Source organism: Eptesicus fuscus, chromosome 22, assembly GCF_027574615.1.
Source record: "Eptesicus fuscus isolate TK198812 chromosome 22, DD_ASM_mEF_20220401, whole genome shotgun sequence".
Taxonomy (NCBI): Eukaryota; Metazoa; Chordata; class Mammalia; order Chiroptera; family Vespertilionidae; genus Eptesicus; species Eptesicus fuscus.
This window is the reverse complement of record NC_072494.1, coordinates 1829056-1851392: the sequence shown is the minus strand read 5'-3', so window position 1 is coordinate 1851392 and position 22337 is coordinate 1829056. Positions and strand designations below refer to the sequence as shown.

The 22337-nt window shown below is 47.0% G+C and overlaps 1 protein-coding gene across 1 annotated transcript in view; it reads left to right on the top strand.

The window, feature by feature from the left end:
* The window catches only part of DPYD (dihydropyrimidine dehydrogenase), a 370484-nt gene that overhangs the window by 173145 nt on the left and 175002 nt on the right, over nucleotides 1-22337 (top strand). The window contains exons 9-10 of the mRNA XM_008147316.3: nucleotides 16308-16415; nucleotides 18915-19084. Coding sequence (XP_008145538.2) covers nucleotides 16308-16415; nucleotides 18915-19084 — 278 coding nt within the window. The remainder of the gene's footprint in view (nucleotides 1-16307; nucleotides 16416-18914; nucleotides 19085-22337) is intronic.

Here is a 22337-nt window from a genome sequence, read left to right as displayed (position 1 = left end):
CATAGGTCAGTGCTCAACCACTGAGCCATTTTGGCTGGGTGATAGCCTTAATTTTAGAACAAATCTGTGCTCTAGTAAACTGAGGAATTTTAATGCAGCAGCAGAATATTCACTCTTTGGGCTCTCTTTTGTCCATAGCATTAAGCACTGAAATGGAAAATGATGGTGATTATGTCTAGTATTGTACACACCCTTCACCCAGGATGTATAGTTTTTTCTTTTTTGTATGAACCAGCTCTCCACTTACTGTGTCCCTGCAGTTATCTGAGCACTTGGTAATTGGAGCTGATATGTGGGGAGAGAGTTATTAATATTTGTGATTCTTAGATTTACGACCTGGCTGTGCTTGCAAATCCTGGTTTGAGCCCATCCACGTTGTTAGTACAAATAATAACTGAACAATAGGAAGTATCTGAGGTCCCCGTACTGTCCCCCGGTCTCTGAAGGATAATCAGTCCTATCTTGTCTCAAAGAGATAATATTTTGAATAAGAATTTTCTCAGAATAATTTTCAGTCTCATTATTCTGAAATTACATGGAGATCCTTGGATAGGAAAGAAAGGATGACTCGTTCAGGTCACATATGCAGGGAGCCTTGCCTTTATGATGCTGAGAAAAACTGAAAAACGAACCGGCGATAGCCGCATGGACCATTCCTGTGGTGGGCTGCCATTTGTTGAACACATACTGTGCGCCAGGTAGGAGAGAAGACAGAGGAGGAAGAATAAAGCAGGGGCTTATCTGTTAAAAATTCGCAGACAAAAAACTAAAAATTTAGTCTGGCCGGTGTGGCTCAGTGGTTCAGCATCGACCTAGGAACCAGGAGGTCACAGTTCATTCCCGGTCAGGGCACAAGCCTGGGTGGTGGGCAGGATCCCCAGTAGGGGGTATGCAGGAGGCGGCCGACCCGTGATTCTCTCTCACCACTGATGTTTCTCTCTCTCTCCCTCTCCCTTCCTCTCTGAAATCAATAAAAATACATTTTTAAAAAAAATAAGAAAATGTCACAATTAGATACAGGCCTCTTGATGGAAAAGCGGCTCGCAGCTTTGTGTCGCCCTCGATTGTGTCGGGTTTCGCAGCTCATACCCGCGGGGGAGAAGCTAGAGCCACAGCACAGCCTCGTCTAGCCCTGGGTCTGGCCGGACGGTGGGGGCAGGAGAAGCAGACGCTATTGCCGTCCTGTAATTGGTCCTGGGGTTTTGGAGGCCATTTTTCATGTAATCATGAAAGCTAAAATGAAAGCAGTATTAAAGCCGACATTAAAGATATCATTTGCTGCCTGGTAAACGATGTATGCTTTATAACCCCATTAAGGACGCTACCTTCCTTAATTTTCGCAGACCCGGAGACTTGCAGGGAGGCGCCTATTAACCGCCGAGATAATGTTCCTAAATCTTCATAATTTTAAATGAGAAACACTTGAGCTGTTTCCCAGCCACACGGGGAGAATCCTTCCCATCCGTAAAGGCTTATTTTACCATTAACCCCTTCGCCGGAGCGGTGTGGAGAGCCGTGTGTGAGGCATTCGTTCTTCCTGCGTTGGTGCTAACGGCCGGTGTCGGACCCACCGGCTGAGGGGATTGAAAGCACCGCATCGGGAAGCGCCCGCCTTCCGGAGATTAATCCTCGTTAGAGCAACCTGGCGGGGACGTGGCGCTTGATTTCTGTTTATTGATCAGATGCTTCCTGTTCCTTTATCACGTGAAGTGAAACTCCCCCGGAGACGGTATCACAGTGCATGCACAGGCTGGGTCCAAAAAGGCAACGCGCGAACGTTGGTCTCCTTTGACCTTCTCTCCTAATGCACTCCCTGTCCAGGCAGGTTTTCCGCGGAGATCCGTGGACGTAGGACACGCCCTAAATATGGGGCATTATGTCCCAAATAACAGACGAGCCGCTCATGCTCTTCCTGATCAGACACCAGTGCTCCGAAGCCGAGCTGACAGTAAAGCTCTGGGAGTGTTTGCTTCTGTTTGTTAGACACTCGGGTTAAGGAGCCTGTGACAAACAAAGACCTGAAGCAGGAGGCCTGGAACCGACGGACACCTGCATGTGGGGTTGGGGGACAAGAAGAGATAAACCAGAGAACTTGTACGTTTATAGGCAAAGCTCACGGACACGGGCAGTGGGTGGTGAAGCCTTCGGGGGGGGGGGGGGGGGATGGGAGATATCTGTAATACTATCAACAATAAAAAAATACATTCAAAAGCAAAACAGATTCGCTCAGGGTTGGTTATGTATTTGAAAGAGGAAAGGGACCATATGTTCGTGTCTTCTCATTTCTCAGATACTCCCAGCCCTTCCCCTCCCCCACTGCACCCCGCCTTGTGGCCCTGTGAGCTTAGGAAATGTCTCCAGGCCTCTCATCCTCACCTTCGCTGTGCTTTGGCCGGTCCCGGCAGCGACATTCCCGCACTGAGTGACCGGCAGAGCCTGGGCGCAGACCCAGCCGAGGTGCGTCAGCCCTGAGGGGCCTGGTGGTGAGCGCTGATTGGCTGACACTTCGCCTGGCCTGGTGGTTGGCTCATCCTCCTTTGCCGGGTCTTGAACCACCGGATGGTGGCAGTCAGGGCATCCTTAGTTCTTACTTCTCACAAGAAGGTTGGAGAGAGTGGGGGATGTGAAAAGTAGGAAGATGAGAGCCATTCCACCTGGGGCAGCTCTGCCTGCTGGTCCTGGGATTGGCTCTGACTGTGCGAGGGGCCCAGGGACTCATCTTACTTTTGGATAAAGCTACTAGTACACTACATATATTATTCACAGATCCCTCTAAAATCCACACGTATGCCCCGCCGGTCTGGCTCAGAGGTTGAGCGTCAATCCAGGAACCAGGAGGTCACCAGTTTGATTCCCAGTCAAGGGCACATGCCTGAGTTTGGGTTCGATCCCCAGTAGGGGGCATGCAGGAGGCAGCTGATCAGTGATTCTCATCATTGATGTTTCTATCTCTCCCCCTCCCTTCCTCTCTCTGAAATCAATAAAAACATTTAAAAAAATAAATAAAATGCACACCTATCACACAGATAGGTAAGTAGGTAGAGGTCGATCTTCCTCATGGACTGTGGTGTGAATGTGTGTGCACATGTAATGTATCTCACCCCCACACCCCCACACACTCACAGTCTGCCCTCAGTTAATATGAGTTGGACCTCCCAAAGTTCTGTATATAAGTTGGCATTTACAGTGGCATATTTGTAGCAATTTTTTAAAAGAAATCAAAGAGTCTAGTATTTCTCAGATATCTAAGGGAAATGTTTTCAGTTCTCTAAAAACTCCCCTGAAGGGCGAGTGTTCTCGAACTATCCCCCTGACTCTGGCTCCCAGCCTCCGTCCCTGCAGCCTGCCTGCTGTCTGTCTGGGCGGGCTGGGCCGGCCTCCTGCTGGTCCCGTGGCTCTGGGCAGCCTCTGCTCGGACAGCAGTGCTTGGGCTCACCTCTCTGACCACCTGACTAGGTCTGACACGGGTTTATTTTACCATTTAAGAATGCAGCACATTCCTGGTTTCTTTCTCATTGTACCTCTAAATTTAGCCTGGTCTTACCTACGGGGAAAAAAAAAAAGAATGAATAGTTTTATTACCTTCATAGACTAGCTCATTAAAACTGAAGAACATTGAGTGTATGTGGAACAAGGGATTGGACTGGCCCACTGGACAGGTTAAAATGTTACTATCTTTTAAAACCAATATACGTTTTAACTGTCTGATTGATACTCATTTTAAGAGACAGAAGGGCCTGGATGGCATGGCCCCGTGGTTGAGCATCGACCTATGAACCAGGAGGTCACAGTTCGATTTCTAATCAGGGCACATGCCCGGATTACAGACTCGATCCCCAGTAGGGGGTGTGCAGGAGGCAGCCGATCCATGATTTTCCTCTCTCATTAATGTTCCTATCTCTCCCTCCATTTCCCTTCCTCCTTCTCTAAGAGAGAGAGAGAGAGAGAAGGAATATAATTTTCCCTTATTAAAATTTGCATAGAGAAACGGGTTCCATTACTGAGTAACTTCTGTTGGCTGAGGCAAAGCCATTGTTCCTAAACTAAAAATGCCAAAACGATTCCCACTTTTTATGTTTTCTTCTCATAAAACATCGAGTTGTGCTGGGCTACAGTAAATATTTTAAAGTCAAAGGATCACTTCCTGGCCCGTCTGGTAAACAGCCCGCCCCCCGCTGCCTGTTGTGAGCCCAGCCGTGTTGCCTGTTAGCAGGGGCCCCGGAGCAGGGAGGGGGACGGGGAGGGAGGATAGAGCAGACGCGTTCTCTCCTGGAATGCCCGTTGAATTAAACCTCTCCGTCCCACGGACGAACCTACCATCTCTTCCAAGATGAATCCAGAAGCAGGAGTCTGCCTTCTTTTATTCGTGGTCAGGAGATTAAAATTGATCACTGGCCACACAGGGAGCCGGCCGCGGGCCGACAGCTCAATGCCGTTAACTAGGACGGGGCTCGCCTCCTGTTCCCCCTAACTGTGCACTTACACGTTGCCAATAGGATCGATGCCGGGTCATCCCAGGCTGCGGGCAGCTGTGTGACCTGACCATGTTTGCTGTGGGTTTTTTTAAAGGATAATGCCATGAGCCCTGATAGCCACGTGAGCAGGTATACGATTAAATTTGACAAATGAAGATGTGTACTTTCTTTTTTTTTGGAGCTGGCAAAACCCTTCACGTGGAAATAATGAATGAAAATTTGATGGTTGATTTACTGTAGGTCCAATGACTTGCCGTGGAAGAAGGAAAAAGAACACTTTAATTATTACCCTTTCATCACAGGGAGCTGATGGGAGGGCTGCCATTGTAGATCTGGGCTTGAAGGAAGACCTTTCACGAGGCATCAGGCGGATGAAAGCAGGCGCCGTTTGCTTACAATCGTCTGAAAATGGAGCGTAGGTGGGATGATGTGTGAATAATTACCTACTACTCTTTAAAGCATGTTGGGGTTTTTTTCTTTCTTGTGAATAAAGAACGACTGTGTTAACATTCAGAAAATTGAAAGTACCGCCGATCACTATGTGCTAAATTTCAAAAGGCTAGGCTAAGCCCTCCTTTCTACTCCCTGGTAATGAAGATGTGTGTGCTCTCCTAGATGTGTGTTTATTTCGTGGAACGGAGGGAGAGACACCGTCTGCCGGAGGTTTTCCTGGATTAAATCTGGCTTCGGCGCTAATGGGCTCTGAGAGGTTAGAAAGCTTGTTTTCCTGCCTCGGGCCTCATCTGTAAATGGCCATAAGATACCTGCTCTGGCCCAGCCCGGCTGGAGTGGGTCCATTGGTTGAGCGTCATCCTGGGCCCCGAAAGGTTGGCGGTTCAATTCCCGGGCAGGGCACGTGTCTGGGTTGTGGATTTGATCCCCCGTCAGGGAGTGCATGGAAGTCAACGGATGGATGTTTCTCTCTCACATTTATATTTCTCTCCCTAATTCAGAGCTTCAGTTTTGACAAAAATCTTAGCCTGTGAAAGAAGCCCTTCTAAAGGTTGAGTTTAATCAAACAGATATCGAAAGGATGTGGTTTTCTTCTCCTGTGTCCACAGTCGGCATCTGAGTGAGTGCCCTCGTCCCCCCTGCAGTTGCTGTAACAGGGGAAGGAGGTAAACACACATCTCTAGGAAATCTAGACGCAGTTTCCAATGCTCTGTACAGCGTTTCTTGGAAGCATTAGCAATTCATTCAGAGTCTGCATCTTATTCATCCATGTCTGCATAGCTGTCTTCATGTGAGCATCATACTTGAGATGACTCCTCTCTGGGTGGCAGCGTTGCCCCAGGAGGGTAAACTGTGTTTGTACGGAGGTCGTAGGCCCGTCCTGCCATGTGTGTGAGTGGAGGCTCCCAGTATCCCAGGTGGGGAACAGGTGAGTGCCCCTGTTTCATCCGAATCCCTGCCATGGCCTCCTGCCCGCCTTCATCCCCGCTGCCTGCCTGTCCACGCCACGCACGTCCACCCACGCGACCTTGTTGACATTCAGAGCTGATTCTATCACCGCCTGCAGGGTCTTCTCAGTGTGACATCCACGCTCCTCAGTGTGACCTGCAGGGCCCATGTAACCTGCCCTCCTGAGCCCTCCTGTCGGCTCCCCTGACCACGCCCCAGGTCCAGGGGATTGAACTCTCACTCAGTCCTGCCTTTGCTCCTCCTTCCCCTCCTTCCACCACTGGGAGCACTCACCTCTAGGGACCCATTGTGGTGTGGCTGTCTGCAGGCCGTGTGACCGGAGTTTGGATGCTGGACTGTGAGTCCCTCTATCAGAGGATGAACCTGCCGTTTCTAACTTCCTGATTACATATCCTGGGAGCTATGCATCTACGTATCCCCAGCACCTACTGTGTTAGCTAGCACATAGTAGGCACTCAATAAATATGAGTGAAGAATCAGTGAAATTAAGTAAGCATCTAAGTTCCTATTCCCAACTGATTGTAATTATAATTTAAAATTCACAGCTGGGCCCTGGCCGGTGTGCTCAGTGGGTTGGAGTGTCGACCCATACACCAAAAAGTTGTGGATTCGATTCCCAGCCAGGGCACATACCTAGATTGCTTGGTTGATCCCTGGTTGGGGTGCATACGGGAAGTAACCTGTGGGTGTTTCTCACACCGATGTTTTATCTCGCTCTCTTTCTCTTTTCGATAAAATCAATAAACATATTTAATCCTTGGGTAAGTATTTTAAAAAAATCACAGCTGGACCAAATCTAAAAGTGCAACATGATAAACTATATATTTATTTGGCATTTTTTGGTAATTTCAGAACTAGATATGTTACAATTATACATTGACTCTACCAGGTTTTATGTGCTCATATTTAAAGAAATTTTAACTGGCACTAAGTTTAAATAAATTATCTGTAGTTTTGTCATCGTTATGGTTGTTGTTACGGTGTTTTGTACCAAAATTGTGTTCAACATCAAGGAAGGTACGAGTGTAAAAGTAATAGGATTTTTAAAAGTTTAAAATACATAAAAGCTAACTCATTTATTAGCATTTGTCATACACCCGTCACTGGGCTAAGCAATTATCACATTATTGAGATATATTATCTCATGAATCTCCCTGTGAGGCAGGTTTTATAGATAAGGAAATGGAAACTTAAAATTTAAATAACTGATTATGCAAGGTTACACAGCTGATCTGCGGTGGAATGGTGACAGGAACACAGGTGCGTCTGATGTCAAACCCGTGCCTTCCTCTTCCCCCCGGGCTGGCATACGTACACATTCTTACATAAACAAGCGTTCCTTCTCAGTGAGAGTGACTGACAGGTGTGGATAATTACCTCGCATTGTGGCATTTGTGACCACACTCTCTGAACTTGGAATGGTATCTGGATAAGAGGGACAGTGTGATGGATTTAATCTTGGTGCATGTGACTCTTTAACCCACTTGTGAGGCACGGCTCTTACAGAATGTAATGCAAAGTATAACCCCTCTATGCACACACACAATACCATGCATGCATGCACAAAGATACATGTTTCTTAGCGTCTTGGGTTTCTTGAAAAACCCAGGCCAGGTTCAGGCTCTGCTTCTAGATAATCTACCTGTGTGGTGGATGAACACACGGGTTCTAGAAGGTCAACCACATGGTTCTGAAATTGTTGACCATGGCTGCCCATCAAGAATGACTTTGGGAAAATGACTACTTTGTGGAATTTTCTGAATTCCGAGAAAAGTATTCTCATTTCAAGACTCTTAACTCAGCAACAAGTCGATAATACTAAATACATTCCAAGTATATTTAAGCATGGGACTAATTTTTTTTATATCACACACTAGAGGCCTGATGCACGAAATTGGTGCAAGAATAGGCCTTCCTCCTCCGCCCCGCCCCCGGCTGCCGGCACCGGCTTCCCTCTGGTTCCCGGGACCCACGCTTCCCTCATAGCCCTGGCTTCATCTGGAAGGTCTTCTGGAAGGATGTTGGGTCTAATTAGCATATTATGCTTTTATTATTATAGATGTTTTTAAATAAATCTATTAAGATACATTTTATGCTAAAATTTATAGAATTATGGTAGTGATTTAGAGTAAGGTGGATTGGCATAGAAATGCGTCACTTGACTCTAAGAGGAAAATGCATAATTAAAATGAAATGACACTGAATTGTGAATATCATTTCAAGATGAAAGACCTATATGGTAGTATAACCAATATCTATGATTATAAATTGCTTTTTCTGCCTGTGAAATTAAGTAGTTACAACAATATAGAGCTATAGTATGTTTACTTGTCCCAATAATAGTTCTATAAAGAAATACATTTTTGTGACTCTTCTATTTTTACTTTATTTTTTTAAAATATATTTTTATTGATTTTAGAGAGAAAGGGAGAGGGAGATAGAAACATCAATGAGGAGAGAGAATCATTGATCAGCTGCCTCCTGCACGCCCCCTACTGATGATCGAGCCCACAACCTGGGCATGTGCTCTGACCGGGAATCAAACTCTGACTTCCTGGTTCATAGGTCGGCGTTCAACCACTGAGCCACTCCCATGGGACTAACTCTTCTATTTTTAAAGATGAGGAAATGGAGGTTTAACGTTGAGTAACGTGAGCATGAACTTGTAGAGAAAAGCTAATATGTACCAGACTCGGAGTGCATTAGAGGTTGTCTGACCGTGACCCAAGGTGCTGTGCATTGCCTCACAGAGGTGCCTGGTGAGCATCCAGGGATGAGAGAGCAAAATCTAGCAGCCAGGGAGCCTCCAAGCAGATGGGGTGCCCGGTCTGTGTTTGGAAGCTGCCCCTTGCTTCCTCAGGCTCACATCGTCTCACTGTGCAGAGTCTGAGGCCAGACATCACAGAAGTAATTCAGACCCATGGCCCACACCCTTGCCTTGCGTGTCACCTCTTCGCATGCCAGGACTGTAGCTAAGAGTAGCATGGCTTTCCAGGAACCCGTCTAAGCACGTGACCTAATGCACGCTGTGTTAAACATGATTGCCTAGCCCAGCCAGCATGGCTCAGTGGTTGAGCATTAACCTATGAACCAGGAGGTCACAGTTAGATTCCCGGTCAGGGCACATGCCCAGGTTTCCAGCTGGATCCCCAGTGGGGGGCGTGCAGGAGGCAGCAGATCTATGATTCTCTCTCACCATTGATGTTTGTCTCTCTCCCTCTCCCTTCCTCTCTGGAATCAATAAAAACATATTTAAATGCACATTATGTTAACAACGATTGCCTCAAATGGCTGATGTGCAGAACACTTTAGGCTCACAACAGAGTTGTGAAAGTCTGGAGGACAATGACACAGAGGGGCTTGCGGGTGCCTGCAGTTAAGAATATATTTGCGTAAACGATAGAGATGTATAATTTTTAAAAATACCTCTGAGAAAGTAAGGGATCCAACCCGATGGGCGTGTGGCGCATTTGCTGGTGATGAGCGTGTCAGCCATACCTCTGAGACCCCGTTCGTCCAGGGCCTCCCCTGCCCGGGATGTGTGCTCATGGTGGCAGCCGCAATGCCTTCCCCGCTGGGCCGTGCACGGACCTTGCATTTAGGTGGCGGGTGGAGGGGGTTTCTGTTACGGATGTGGATGGAGATAAGTGTTTTAATTACTTTTTTAGTGTCTGTGCTTTTGTATTTGTCTCTCCTCTTCCCTTTTATTTCCTGCTGTTGAGATTATGGCCTCATCGCCACAGCAGGTGGCGGTGGCAAATTTGTTTTCTTTGCAAGCCTGGGAGATTTATTTTGTAATAGAACTGTTCCTTTTTAGTCTTTTATTATTAATGATTTCTTTACTTTGGCATATAGTATACGTACAGAGTCCTAAATAGTCATTTCCTAGCACCATCTAAGAATTCCAGTCGTTAACGAAAAAACCTTTGCCTCAGGCGTATTGTTTGATTTTTATTTTATTTGTTTTATTTTTTGCTTCACAATGTGAGGATTAAAATGAAAGGAAATTGTTTATAGTAAAAGCCAGATGAAAATGAGAAGCAGAGAAAAGAGAAGGAAGGGGAATAAAGAGAAGAGAAGTGGTCCAAGAGGTAAGTCATACTTTACTAAATAATACCAAATAAACAGGTAGACGTTGTTGACAGTTATAGGAAAATACGTCGATACAGCTTTACTAAAAGAGGGATTTGTAAGATCTTGTTTATATTAAAATTAAATTTTAATTGTTAAAATAATTTCTGCTCAGTATAACAATATTAGAATATTACAGAAGTGTAAAGAGAAATATCTTTTTTTTTTAAGTCCAAGATTATGTCATATTGGCTGTTTTCTATGCCCCTTTATATGGAAAGAACAACAGATAAGAAGGTTCCTGAGTATAGAAATGGTTTATCAGGAAAGTAAAATGCACTCGAGGATATTTTGCCCATCTTGGAGTCCTTGGGCATCATTTTATTAATTAAAAAGAAGTCTCTGTATTTTTTTCACAAATATGTAAAGGCAGTAAACATGACGAGACCAGAAAGGAAGAGCGAGTCACATTCTCACTTTGTCGCGTGGGCTTGCGGGATGTTTTCTGACAGGTGAACACGCCTCCAGAATTGTAACGATGACACTCAGTTTGTTCCATACGTGTGACACTGCTTAACGCCCTTTCTTAACATGTTTATGTAGTTGTCACCTGTACGCGCTCCACATTGGAGCCCTGAATTAAGTTCTCATATGAAGTTACATGAACCCATCTCATGGGCGTGATGGGACTTGTGCAGATTTTCTACAGGAAGTTATGAAAGTGACCTGAAGTACATTTTTGCCTTAACTTTGTGGGACTTATCATCTTTGGTTATTTCATTCCCTTCCTCAAGGCTCTTTAAAAAGGTATCAGACATCTTACAAGTTCAATACAACAAGTGGGCCTTCCCTCAGCATCTGTCAGGTTTTCAGAATGGCCCAAGTGCCCAGTACTTCCCTCGGTCTGGACTCCACTTATTATATGTACCGTATGTCATGGGGGAAATCCTGGTTTGAGATGGTGACTCCCATTCATAACATCTTCATCTGGTTATGCTCTAACCAGCTGCGTGCTGCACGCCGTGAGTGCATGTGGTCACGCTGAGAGAGAAGTAGGCGGCAGTCACACGGAACAGATGTTGAACGGGGATCTGACAGAGGGTGGAGTGAAGACTGTTGTGATGCGTGGTGATTGATTTCACGCGTGTGGTAGGGAGTCGCTGCATTCTCTCTGATTCGGTCCGAACACTCAGAACCAAGTGTGCTTGCTGGCAGGGGGACAGCGGGGAAAAGATGGGGAGTTTTATTGAGAAAAGAAGCACAATAGGGCTCATAGAGCTCTTTCTAATCAATATATAGATCCTAGGAGTATAGCCCATCTGGCACCGTTGTCCCTTGGAAATAAGATACAAGTCCTCCGGGTCATATGCGTGATCTTTAAGTGACAGGTGACGAGCTTTGTAACCCGCTGTGCACTGTGCATGTTGGACCCTCAGGGGAGCGTGCTACTTCTCTGCTGTGACCCCACGTGTCGGGCTGGGTATAGGAACAGCCTGCCTTTTCTAAATATTAATTAAATACATGTATTAATAGATACATCCATCTGTGATTTTATACCTACATTCACACATCTTGTAAACACCCATTGAAAGGGCTTCCTGTGATCCATTCCGATGACTTTTGTCTTTGGCACTGTTTCCTACGACTCTTTTTGTCATGTGTCTTTATTTTTCATCATTTTTACATTTTGCCCAAGACAGTGATAATGACTAACATTTGAAGGTTGCTTTAGACTGCCCGGATGGAGCGCTTTTGAGCGCACATCTCTTTCTAAGTTTCAGAACCCCCCTACATCAGGCAGGGCTTCTTCCTCCCAGAATCAAGGAGCTGGAGCGTCAGAGTGGTGCGGGCTTTGCCCAAGGACAGCTGGAGAGGGGAGATCGTGAGACGGACTCCCGGTCAGTCTCACCTTGCTACCTGCCTGGCCTTGAGGCTCCCGTGCTTTGAGGCTGTTGAATGCTGTGGACCAGATGAGGCTAGAGTACCCTTGTCTGGACACAGCCTCTTAGTGAAGCCGAAGATGCCAAGTTTCATGGACTCTGTGACCCACCTGTCAGCACCGACCACTTCGAGGTGTGACAGTATCCACCGTGTGTATCATGGATGAGATGACGTTTAATGTACGGCTCGCCAAGTGTGTCATGTCAGTACATTGAACCAAGGCTGGTAGGGAGAGGATGCAAAGAAAAGGGAACATTCACTTCACATACATTGTTCTCATTTCATTCTCCCAACAACACCCCAACGAGGCGGCGGCTGCTCCGGAGAATAATGGACTTGCCCAAGGTCGCGGCAGAAGTAGAATTTTAATGCAGGAAGTCTGACCTCCGAGGTTTTCTTCGGATTCCATATACGCTGGGTTACAAATAGTTATAGAAATAAGCCAGTCGCATGAAGGCATCTTTAAAAGATTAAGTGAACAGAAATAAAGAAACAGAACGGTCACAGAGACAGCGCATTAACAGTCGCAGGTGCGTGGCTGGGGGTCCCGGCCTCGTGTCCCTCCATGAGTTTGTTTCACGAGCCTCTCTTTCGTCTGCGATTTGAGCGGCCTTCGGCATCACCGCCGGTCCCAATCCGGGTGTCGGCCCCGGGGGCTGAGGTCACACGACAGGCTTTCTTCTTCGAGGAGAAAGTGAAACCCCAGATACGAAATTTCTTCAAAAAGTGAGAAACGCAGGACTCGCACCACTGACTGCGTTTGGCTGTGCTCAGCCAGGGACCTTGAGGGGAGCCCCCTGCCCAGTGGATTCCGTCTCCTAACATCTTGTGGGAGAGAGACCGAGGACCGGTGTGCCTGAGGGGGCTCCGTGCCCCTGCTGTGAGCCGCCGGCCTGCGGGGGAGCCCCAGAACGGCTCTGGTGCCCGGTGCCGTCCTCTCCACCTCCCCTGGCGCCCTGAGGCCCTCCCCAGCGCAGGTCTCTGCCATCGCTGTCTCCCACGGTGGCTCAGCTGCCGCTCACATGGATGCCGCCAAGAACGAGCGCCAGCGCACCAGCGCCTGCTCAATTCAGTTAACACTGAGGAGGTGACCTGGTAAAGGAACACAGCAGACATTCCAAAATCTGAGAGATGCGCAGACGCCTCCTCGCAAGGCTCCGGAGACGCAGCTCACTCCTCCCGTTACTCCCGAGACGGGCACACCACAGAGTCTGTACCATCTTGTTCTTGCTCATTGAAGTGTGCGCAGCTTAGCAACTTACCAGTAACATGAGCACAAAGAATGTCCTGTGCACATTGCCATTCTTTTTTTTTTTTATAATATATGTTTTTAATGATTTCAGAGAGGAAAGGAGAGGGAGAGAGAGATAAAAGCATCAATGATGAGAATCACTGACTAGCTGCCTCCTGCACCCACCACACTGGGGATCGAGCCCGCAACCTAGGCACGTGCCCTGACCAGGAATTGAACCATGACCTCCTGGTTCATAGGTTGATGCTCAACCACTGAGTCACGACGGCCTGGCCACACCACTGTTCTTTATTCTGTGGTTGTTGCAGAGGGGGAGGTGTTTGGGAAACAAAGCAGAGATGCATATTTCAAATATGCATCAAGCAGTGTGGGATATTGAGTAGCCATTGAAATGGATTTGTTCAGCCATTTGTATGATGAGTATTTAAATGCAACAGATTCTAGCTGGTTTGGCTCAGTGGATAGAGCGTCAAAGGGTCCGCAGGCTCAATTCTGGTCAGGGCACATGCCCAGGGTTGCAGGCTCGATCCCCAATAGGGGCGTACAGGAGGCAGCCAATCAATGATTCTCTCTCATCATTGATGTTTCTATGTCTCCCTCTTGCTCTTTGAAATCAATAAAAATATTTTTTAAATGCAGCAGATATCATTTCAGGTGACTTAACATGAATGAATAAAAGTCAATGCTATTGGATAAAAAAAAGAAAAGAAAGTAACCAGCAAATCACCAAGGGGATGCCCGCACAAAGGGAAACATTCCAGAAAGGGTTGTACCAGGGAGAAGAATCACAAAACAGAGTTACAGCCCGAGGCAGCAGCCAGCCTTCCCTCTGCCCCCAGGCGGGAAGCTGGCCACACACATTCTGGGCTGGATGCGTATCCATAGACGTAGAGCAGCACTGAATACTGGATGTGGAATGGTTCGTTCATTTATTTATTTTTAATTATATTTTTATTGATTTCAGAGAGGAAGGGAGAGAGAGAGAGAAACATCAATGATGAGAGAGAATCATGGATCAGCTGCCTCCTGTATGCCCCTTACTGGGGATCGAGCCCCCAACCTGGGCATGTGCCCTGACCGGGAATGGAACCATGACCTCCTGGTTCATAGGTCGACGCTCAGCCACTGAGCCAAGCCGGCCGGGCTGGAATGGCTAATTTAGATACCACGTAGCATCACATTATAGCGGGGCTCACTAGTAGTTCCAACCTTACACGTGAACAGGGCAACGGACTGCCCAGGTTGGAAATGGGCTCTGCTGCTCACCTGTCCTGTGGTCCTCTGCAGTCCCGCCCTCTTCCTGAGCCTCAGCTCCCTCACACCTGGAATGCGGATCACACTGTCAGTTGTGTGTAGAGTTGTTTTGAGAATTAAGTGAATTATGTATTTTTAAAAAATCACCGATAGGCCATGCATTTGGAACAGTATCTACAATGTATGATCAATAAATGTTCAATTAGATTTGTCACCTAAGCAAAATTTTGTTCATTTCTGTTCTTTTTGGAGAACTTGAAAATGATCATTTTTTGGTAGTTCTTACGGAGGTGTTCCTTTGTGTAAATGCATCCTGAAACACCAGTCTCGGTGTCTGTGCAAGGGGAACAAAGAACCTACTTGGATTTCATGAAAGACAAGAAAAAACAGTCTCCACGCCGATCGGTTGCGTTTGTCAAATCTGTGTCAGTTCCTCTTCATTCATAAACCTCCTTCTTCCCACTGAAAAGTGAATTAAGAAGTCATTTCAGTGTCATTTTGAAATCATCCTGGTGTAGACACAGGCCTTATTTATTAATACGCCTCCTCCTCTCGGGGAAATCTGCCTTTGATCGATGGGTATTTGCAAGTTTCATTATCTTTCATAGTTCACTCTCAGAAGCTTCATTTGTCTTTCTTTGTAGCCCTTTGTTTAATTTGCCAAAGTTTAGTACTTTACTCTGATTTAAGCTTTATTCTTTCCTTGACATAAGATGTGAAATTTGAAAAAAAAATTGATAAAAATTCAGCTACTTCTCTCTCTCTCTCTCTCTTTTTTTTTTTTTGCATTAACCATTTTTGCACATTAAAACTTTATTTGTATGTCTTAGTGCTTCCTTAGGATAAATTCAAAACTGTTTTCTAGAAATTGAGCACTAATCTGTGTGTCTATCAGAGGAATGTAACAATCCATCTCTACCCTTGCCACGAAATATAATTCTCTTAAACTCTTTGTGTATTAGAAGAGGGGAAATCAGATCACAGTCTTAATTCATAGTTCTTAAATTACTTAGTTAAGATGTTTGGTGCTTATAAGGTGTTTATATTTTTTCTTATACCAGTTTTTGTTGTTCTTTGTTTATGACTGTTGAAAAGCTAATGTTCTATCTTAAAATTGAGAAACTTCTTTATAGAGACATTTTATTTGTTAAAATATTCTCCTGGTGAATTATTTGCCTTTTAATTTGCTTACAATATTTTTCAATATAGAAGTAGCTGAATTTTTATGCTCAAATATATTTTTTCTTTGATTGTTTTAGTTTTTTTTTGTATCGATTACTTTTTTTTAGTTTTTGTGATTAGTTTTTTATATTTAGCAATTTAATACATCACAACTTATTTTTATTTATGTCATGAGGAAAGAATATAACCTGATCCCAGCCATTGTGGCTTGGTAGTTGAGCATCAACCTATGAACCAGGAGGTCATGGTTTGATTCCCGGTCAGGGCAAATGCCCAGGTTTCGGGCTCCATCCCCAGTGTGGGCGTGCAGGAGGCAGCTGATCAATGATTTTCTCTCATCATTGATGTTTCTATATCTCTCTCCCTTTCCCTTCCTCTCTGAAATCAATAAAAAAAATTTTTTAAAAGAATATAACCTGGTTGTCTCCTGAACACTATATGCACATGTGCATCCATGCTTCTGTGTATGATTATGTGTGTGTGAAGGGGTGATGTGATGTTTGATGTGTGCCTAGTTTTATATTAAAGGTCTCCTCTGAGGTCTGTTACATTGTATTATGAGCATTCTTTCATGTGGATTTGCTTATAGATTTTTTTTCCCCCTCTAAGAACCACCTGACTTTAATGATGGCAGCTTTCTACGTTTTTAACTACCTGATAGAAAACATTTCTCCTCCTGCTAATGACATTTTATACATGTTTATTCTCAGGTTTGCCAGAACCCAACCAAGACCACATCTTCCAAGGCCTGACACAGGAGCAGGGCTTTTATACGTCCAAGGACTTTTTGCCTCTTGTCGCCAAAGGCAGTAAAGCAGGTAAAACATAGCATCTTCCGTTCCTGACGTGGTCGGGTGGATTATAATTGATATTAAGTCCAGGCTGTAAGATGTTGTGCAACCTGATCCTTCAAGACACTCATCCGAAGAAGGGGTGGGGGTGATGTCCCCATTTGCCAGCGTCTACCAGTGCGCCCTCAGGCAGGCGTCCCTGGAGGAGGCTCACTCTTGCAGGCAGTTTGAGCTGCCTCCAGAGACATTGCTTCTGAGTGAGAGAGTCGGAAACAAACCATGGAAGATGTTCTTAGAAGGAGTGGCAGGGACTTCAGTTTGGATACGAGTGCATTTAATCTCTTTATTTTGAAATTGGACAACTGGTTGTATCCAGCAGGCAGGAAGATGGTCTCTCCCAGAGCAGTGAGTGTGGAAAGTTAAAGGAAAACATTGGACAGACGCCCTGGGCCATGCTGTCTGTGTGGAAGCACGTCCTGAGCTCAGGAACAGCCTGGAGCTCGGCTTCATCTGGGCTGGAGTCATGTCTGAATGATAAAGAGGCTGAAATACATTCTCCAAAAACAAATCAGATCAACCCTTTAAACACACATACTTTGTTCTGAAATATATTTTTATTGATTTCAGAGAGGAAGGGAGAGGGAGAAAGAGATAGAAACATAAATGATGGGAGAGAAACATGGATTGGCGCTTCCTATACGCCCCACACTGGAGATCGAGCCCACAACCCAGGCATGTGTCCTGACTGGGAATCGAACCGTGACCTCCTGATTCATAGGTCAATGCTTAACCACTGAGCCACGCCTGCTGGGCAAGCATATATACTTTTAAAAGTCTATTTTGACATCTATTTGCATGTAGAAAAGATAAGAACTTACATTTTTTCTCCAAACATTTTTTTAAAGCCACATCTTTTTCTATAGATTATTTTGTAGAAGTTTACCGCTAAAGATGTGTACCACCCCCTCTTCCTCCTTCCAAGCGAGCAGGATATACATGTGACTGAGATGCTTTCTAAGGAAGGTCATAGCACTCATGACCTTACTTGAGAATTGCAGAAGCTGGGTATGTAATCCCAGATACAGACTCTCCCAAGCAAATTGATTATTATGTTCATGGCAATTATAGGCCCATGCTAGCCAAGATGCCATTTCAAAAATTATAGTAATTTATCTTATCAGCAGTTGTATTTAATCCGATAATACATACCTCTCAAGACAGAAAGAGCACCTGCATTTTACCATTTTACGCGAATTTTCATCGGGACATCAAATCTTCATTCATATCGGTGCTCTTGAGAAATGCACACAAAAAATTCATCATTTCCCTTTAATGCTCACTTTTATTAAAAGGAACAGAAAAATGGTCAACAGGAGGAAGTTTTATTTTAACTCTTTAAAAAAATAGTGTCAGAAGTTCTTCAGTTGCATAAAGAGCACTTATTCACATCGTGTTCATTTTTAATGTTCAAAGTTTCCTGAATGGTAATGTATAGTGGGTCTGTTCGCCAGAAGTCTTACCACATCATGGCTGAGTGACATACACGCAGGACACGCTGGGGGTGATGGGCTCAGGTCGTGAGCAGCACTCCCTTTTCTTTTAACGGAAATTAACGATGACACGAGAAAAATATAGGCTACCCCTTGCCAAAAGACTCTCATCGATTCTGGCTTGTTAGGACCTGTGCCCCTCGAAATGTGTTACAAGCTATCCTAGAAGGAAAAGGGAGGCTCAGGTACTGACCATGAAATTACATATGAGCCTTTTTATTTTTATTATATATATACTAGAGGCCCAGTGCATGATTGAATCATGCACGTGTAGGGTCCCCTACACGCTTTCGCTTTCGATCACGGGGGAGCTGGGTGCCTGTCCGCTGGTGCACCAGGCCTTTCAGAAGCCTCCGCCGCGCCGGCACCCAGCTCCCCCGCTTTTGATTGTCCGCGGTGGGACATGAGCTCACTGCCCCAGAGGCCCCTTCTGTGCCGCAGCACAGCCATGGCGCAGACGCTGAGCTCGAGCCACCGCTGGCGACGCGAGCTCAGCGTCCTGCCGGCCAAATCGGCCACCCCGAGTCCCGCCCCCCCGCGCCTCCTGGCCAATCGTGGGCATAGCGAAGGTACGGTCAATTTACATATTTGTCTATTATTAGGTAGGATATAGTTATTGATTTCAGAGAGGAAGCGAGAGGGAGAGAGAGATGGAAACATCAATGATGAGAGAGAAGCATGGATCAGCTGCCTCCTGCTCGCCCCACAACCCAGGCTTGTGCCCTGACCGAGAATCAAACCATGACCTCCTGGTTCATAGGTCGGCGCTCAACCACTGAGCCATGCCAGCCAGGCCATGAGCCTATTTTAAAAATGAGAATACAACTGTTTTCCAATGAAGCAGAGTAATTCGATGGGGACACTCGGTCCCGAACGCTGCGCAGTGCTGTTTTCCATGGCTTCGAGGACAAGCATGTTTTGAGCTGTCTTGCAACAGTAGTTTCTCCACCTAAAAGCATTTCCTTCCGTCGCCCAGGAATGTGCGCCTGCCGCGCTCCGCTGCCGTCCATCCGGGGGGTCGTGATCGTGCTCGGAGCCGGGGACACGGCCTTCGACTGCGCCACCTCGGCCCTGCGCTGCGGGGCCCGCCGCGTGTTCGTCGTCTTCCGGAAAGGCTTCGTTCACATCAGAGCCGTCCCCGAGGAGGTAAATGGAACGAACCATGGCGGGGAGGGGCGGGGGCGAGGAATGGGGGGCTTGTCAGGCAGCAGATTTGGGGAGAGGAGACTGTCCCGTCTGCGAGGCTGCCTTCTTCCCCTGTTCCTGAGGGGAATGCAAACGTGAATGTTTGTGGACTAAGCCCAGTTGTTTGTCTAGCTCAGACGGTCAGCGTAAAAATGATTCTGTAAGGACTTTGTCTATCTTCATCGGTACCCACGTGCTTCTTATCCTCAGTGTACCCATCTTTGGCACGTACTTAACTAGTCACAGTGACCTCTGCTAAGCTCTCCGTATCCCTAACAAGAGGTGCCCCATAAAATGTGTGGCTCCTAGGAGAATGCTGTCGCTAGAGACATTCAGAATTTCCCAGGAGCCACATGTGCACCCGCATTCAGAGGGGCTTGGTCGTCCTGTCCGCTCGCTCTGCTGGGAAGACCACAGAGCAAAGACACGTTTATTTTTCCAAGAGCTCTCATGCAAGCTCTCAATGCTCTCATGCAAGCATTGTTTAGGTTTATAATTAGTTCAGATTGAAAAGCGCCTCCTTCTTGGGGGTGACTGGTGACTACGCGTGGGCGAGGCCTCGGCTGGGGGCAGGCCCCACGGGCGTCTCGAATTTTCATGCTGTTGGAGCAGGCGGATGCCGCACAAAGGTGTTAGTTCTGAGAAGGGAACCCGGGATCTTTAGAGAAAGATGAATCACTCATTGTACCCAGGTCCGTACGATGAATTCGATTTGCCGTGGAATGCCCAAGCATGTTTGGAGTCTCTCTACGAGGCAAGAATTATAACTGTAGTCAACAGGTGATTTGTCTCATGGGGAGTGACCGTGGTGGCGATTAATCTTACGAGACCCGCAGAGTCACCGCTGGCTCCTACGCTGAGCCTCACGCGTCGCCGTCTTCTCTGCACTGGGCTCCATCCAGACTCCCCTTTGACAGCTGTGAGTTGTGCCGAAGTCCAGGGACCACGCACAGCCAAGGCTGTAACCCCCACACCACCATTGGATCCCCATGGCTTTAAGGGATGGAGCTGGGAGGCGCCGCACAGCTGGTGCTGCAGGGATGGCTGCGCCCCCTTTCTCTAACACGGGTCCCCGGGCTCCCCTGTGCATCAGAACCACCTGGAGGCGTTTGCAACAGAGCGTGCTGGGCCCGGGTTCTGACTCAGTGGATCTGCGTGGGCCCGAGATCGTGCATTTTGAGCGAATGTCCCGGTGGGCGGTCATGGCCGCTGCTGCTCTGCGTGCCATCCACGCCGGGTCCGGCTGCCTCACTAGAGCCCCCGCAGCGGCCGTGGGGGGCTCGCTCCATCTTCCTTAGGACAGCAGCGTTCCTGCTGCCGGATGGAGGTTTGATCCCAGGAGGACGGAGCATCCTCGCGTGGGGATGGAACTCGGATCCCAGCCCTCTGCGACCCCCTCGTGGCCTCACACACATGCTAAGTAGGATGCTGCTGACAAACTCACTCCTTGGCCTGGTCCTGAGGGAGTCCGGCCCATCGAGAGCGCTGTCTGCGAAGACTGAGGGAAATCTGCTAATAATTCCCTCCAGTGCTTCCCCGCACGCTGAACGCGGGAGATTACATTTCACAGGATAACAGAATCCCCCCAAATGCAGGTATTAAGAGCTGTAGTTAGATCAGACAGAACTTCTAGAACGCTCCAGGCCTGGGGGATCCCTAGGAGGAGGAGAAGGTCAGGACTCGCAGCCCTGCGGAGTAGAGGGTGGTAGAGGGAGGCGGGGAAGGGCTTTGTAGTTCCCATTAGTTATCACCGAGGGGAGGATGGAACAAAATCGCTTTAATAGCTCAGCCCCGCACACGAAGGGTCGTGTAAGAATCTATTGTTCACATATTCGACTTCCCGAGCAGCCAAACAAGACAGGTCTTTAATTCCGCCCTAATTCGCATGGGCTTCCAGACCTCTCCCTGTGCCCTGGGCTGTGCCCTTTCCCTTTGCTGAAATGGCAACTGGTTTAAGGTGGATTTGTCTACATCCATATAGGCTAACATTCAGAAGGCCAACTGTTGTGATCATGAATGCTCCTTTATTCATTTTAATAATAAAAACAACAGTACCAGATTGCCTGGTCTGTTACTCAGGAATATCTTCATCGGTTAAGGCAACTCTAAAATAATTAGCACATCTTTTTAAAAGTATATTTTTATTGATTTCAGAGAGGAAGGGAGAAGGAGGGAGAGATAGAAACATCAATGATGAGAGAGAAACATTGATCAGCTGCCTCCTGCACGCCCCACACTGAGGATCCAGCCCACAACCCGGGCATGTGCCCTGACCGGGAATCGAACCGTGTCCTCCTGATTCACAGGTCGATGCTCAACCGCTGAGCCACGGCTGTGAGCACATCGTTCTCTGAAAGCCTGTGCCTTTCCCCTGCAACCTCTGGGACCACACCCACGTGCCCCTCGGACATCATCCACATCAAGTGGTCCTGGCCGAGCCACACTCAGGTTCTCCTCATCTGCATCGTGCTGACTACACCTGCATTTTCCCACCAGTCACGTGCTTTTCTGTCTTCACTTAATGATAAGAACTGGGAAGCTGGGACTATTTTTAGCCAATAACCTGTCTGAGCCGGCAAATTTGGTTTTACTTGGTAAGGGTACTGCTCCTCTGGCTCCTTGCACATGCGTCACCTGACGTGGAGCGGGATCTGCAGGGAGAGGGATGGGAGACCTGTCAGCAGGATGGGATTCAAAGATGCCTGCAAACAAACAAACATGCGTGCCCCAAGGGCGCAGCGTTAATGAACGGTCCTGGGGACTCCCTGGGACTAAGACAGGAAGTACACCTTCAGTGCTTGATGATGACATGAATGTCAGAATCTTTTAAAATATGTTTCTATTGATTTCAGAGAGCAAGGGAGAGGGAGAGACAGAAACATCAATGATAAGAATCATGAATCGGCTGCCTCCTGCACGCCCCACACTGAGGATGGAGCCTGCAACCCGGGCCTGTGCCCTGACCGGGAATCGTACTGTGACCTCCGGGTTCAGAGGTCCACGCTCAACCCCCGAGCCGCACCGGCCGGGCCAGCAGGTTAGAATTTAATGTGCGCTGGCCTGGCTTTGTGTTCTGCTCACTAGAGTGTAGAACCTATGCGTCCTTTGCCTATATTCGACCTCACCGAAAACTGTCATCATGTTTTTAATTATGGTAAATTAAGTTGCTTCATCGTTTCCACAGTACGATGCCTGTAATATTAATCAGATCAAA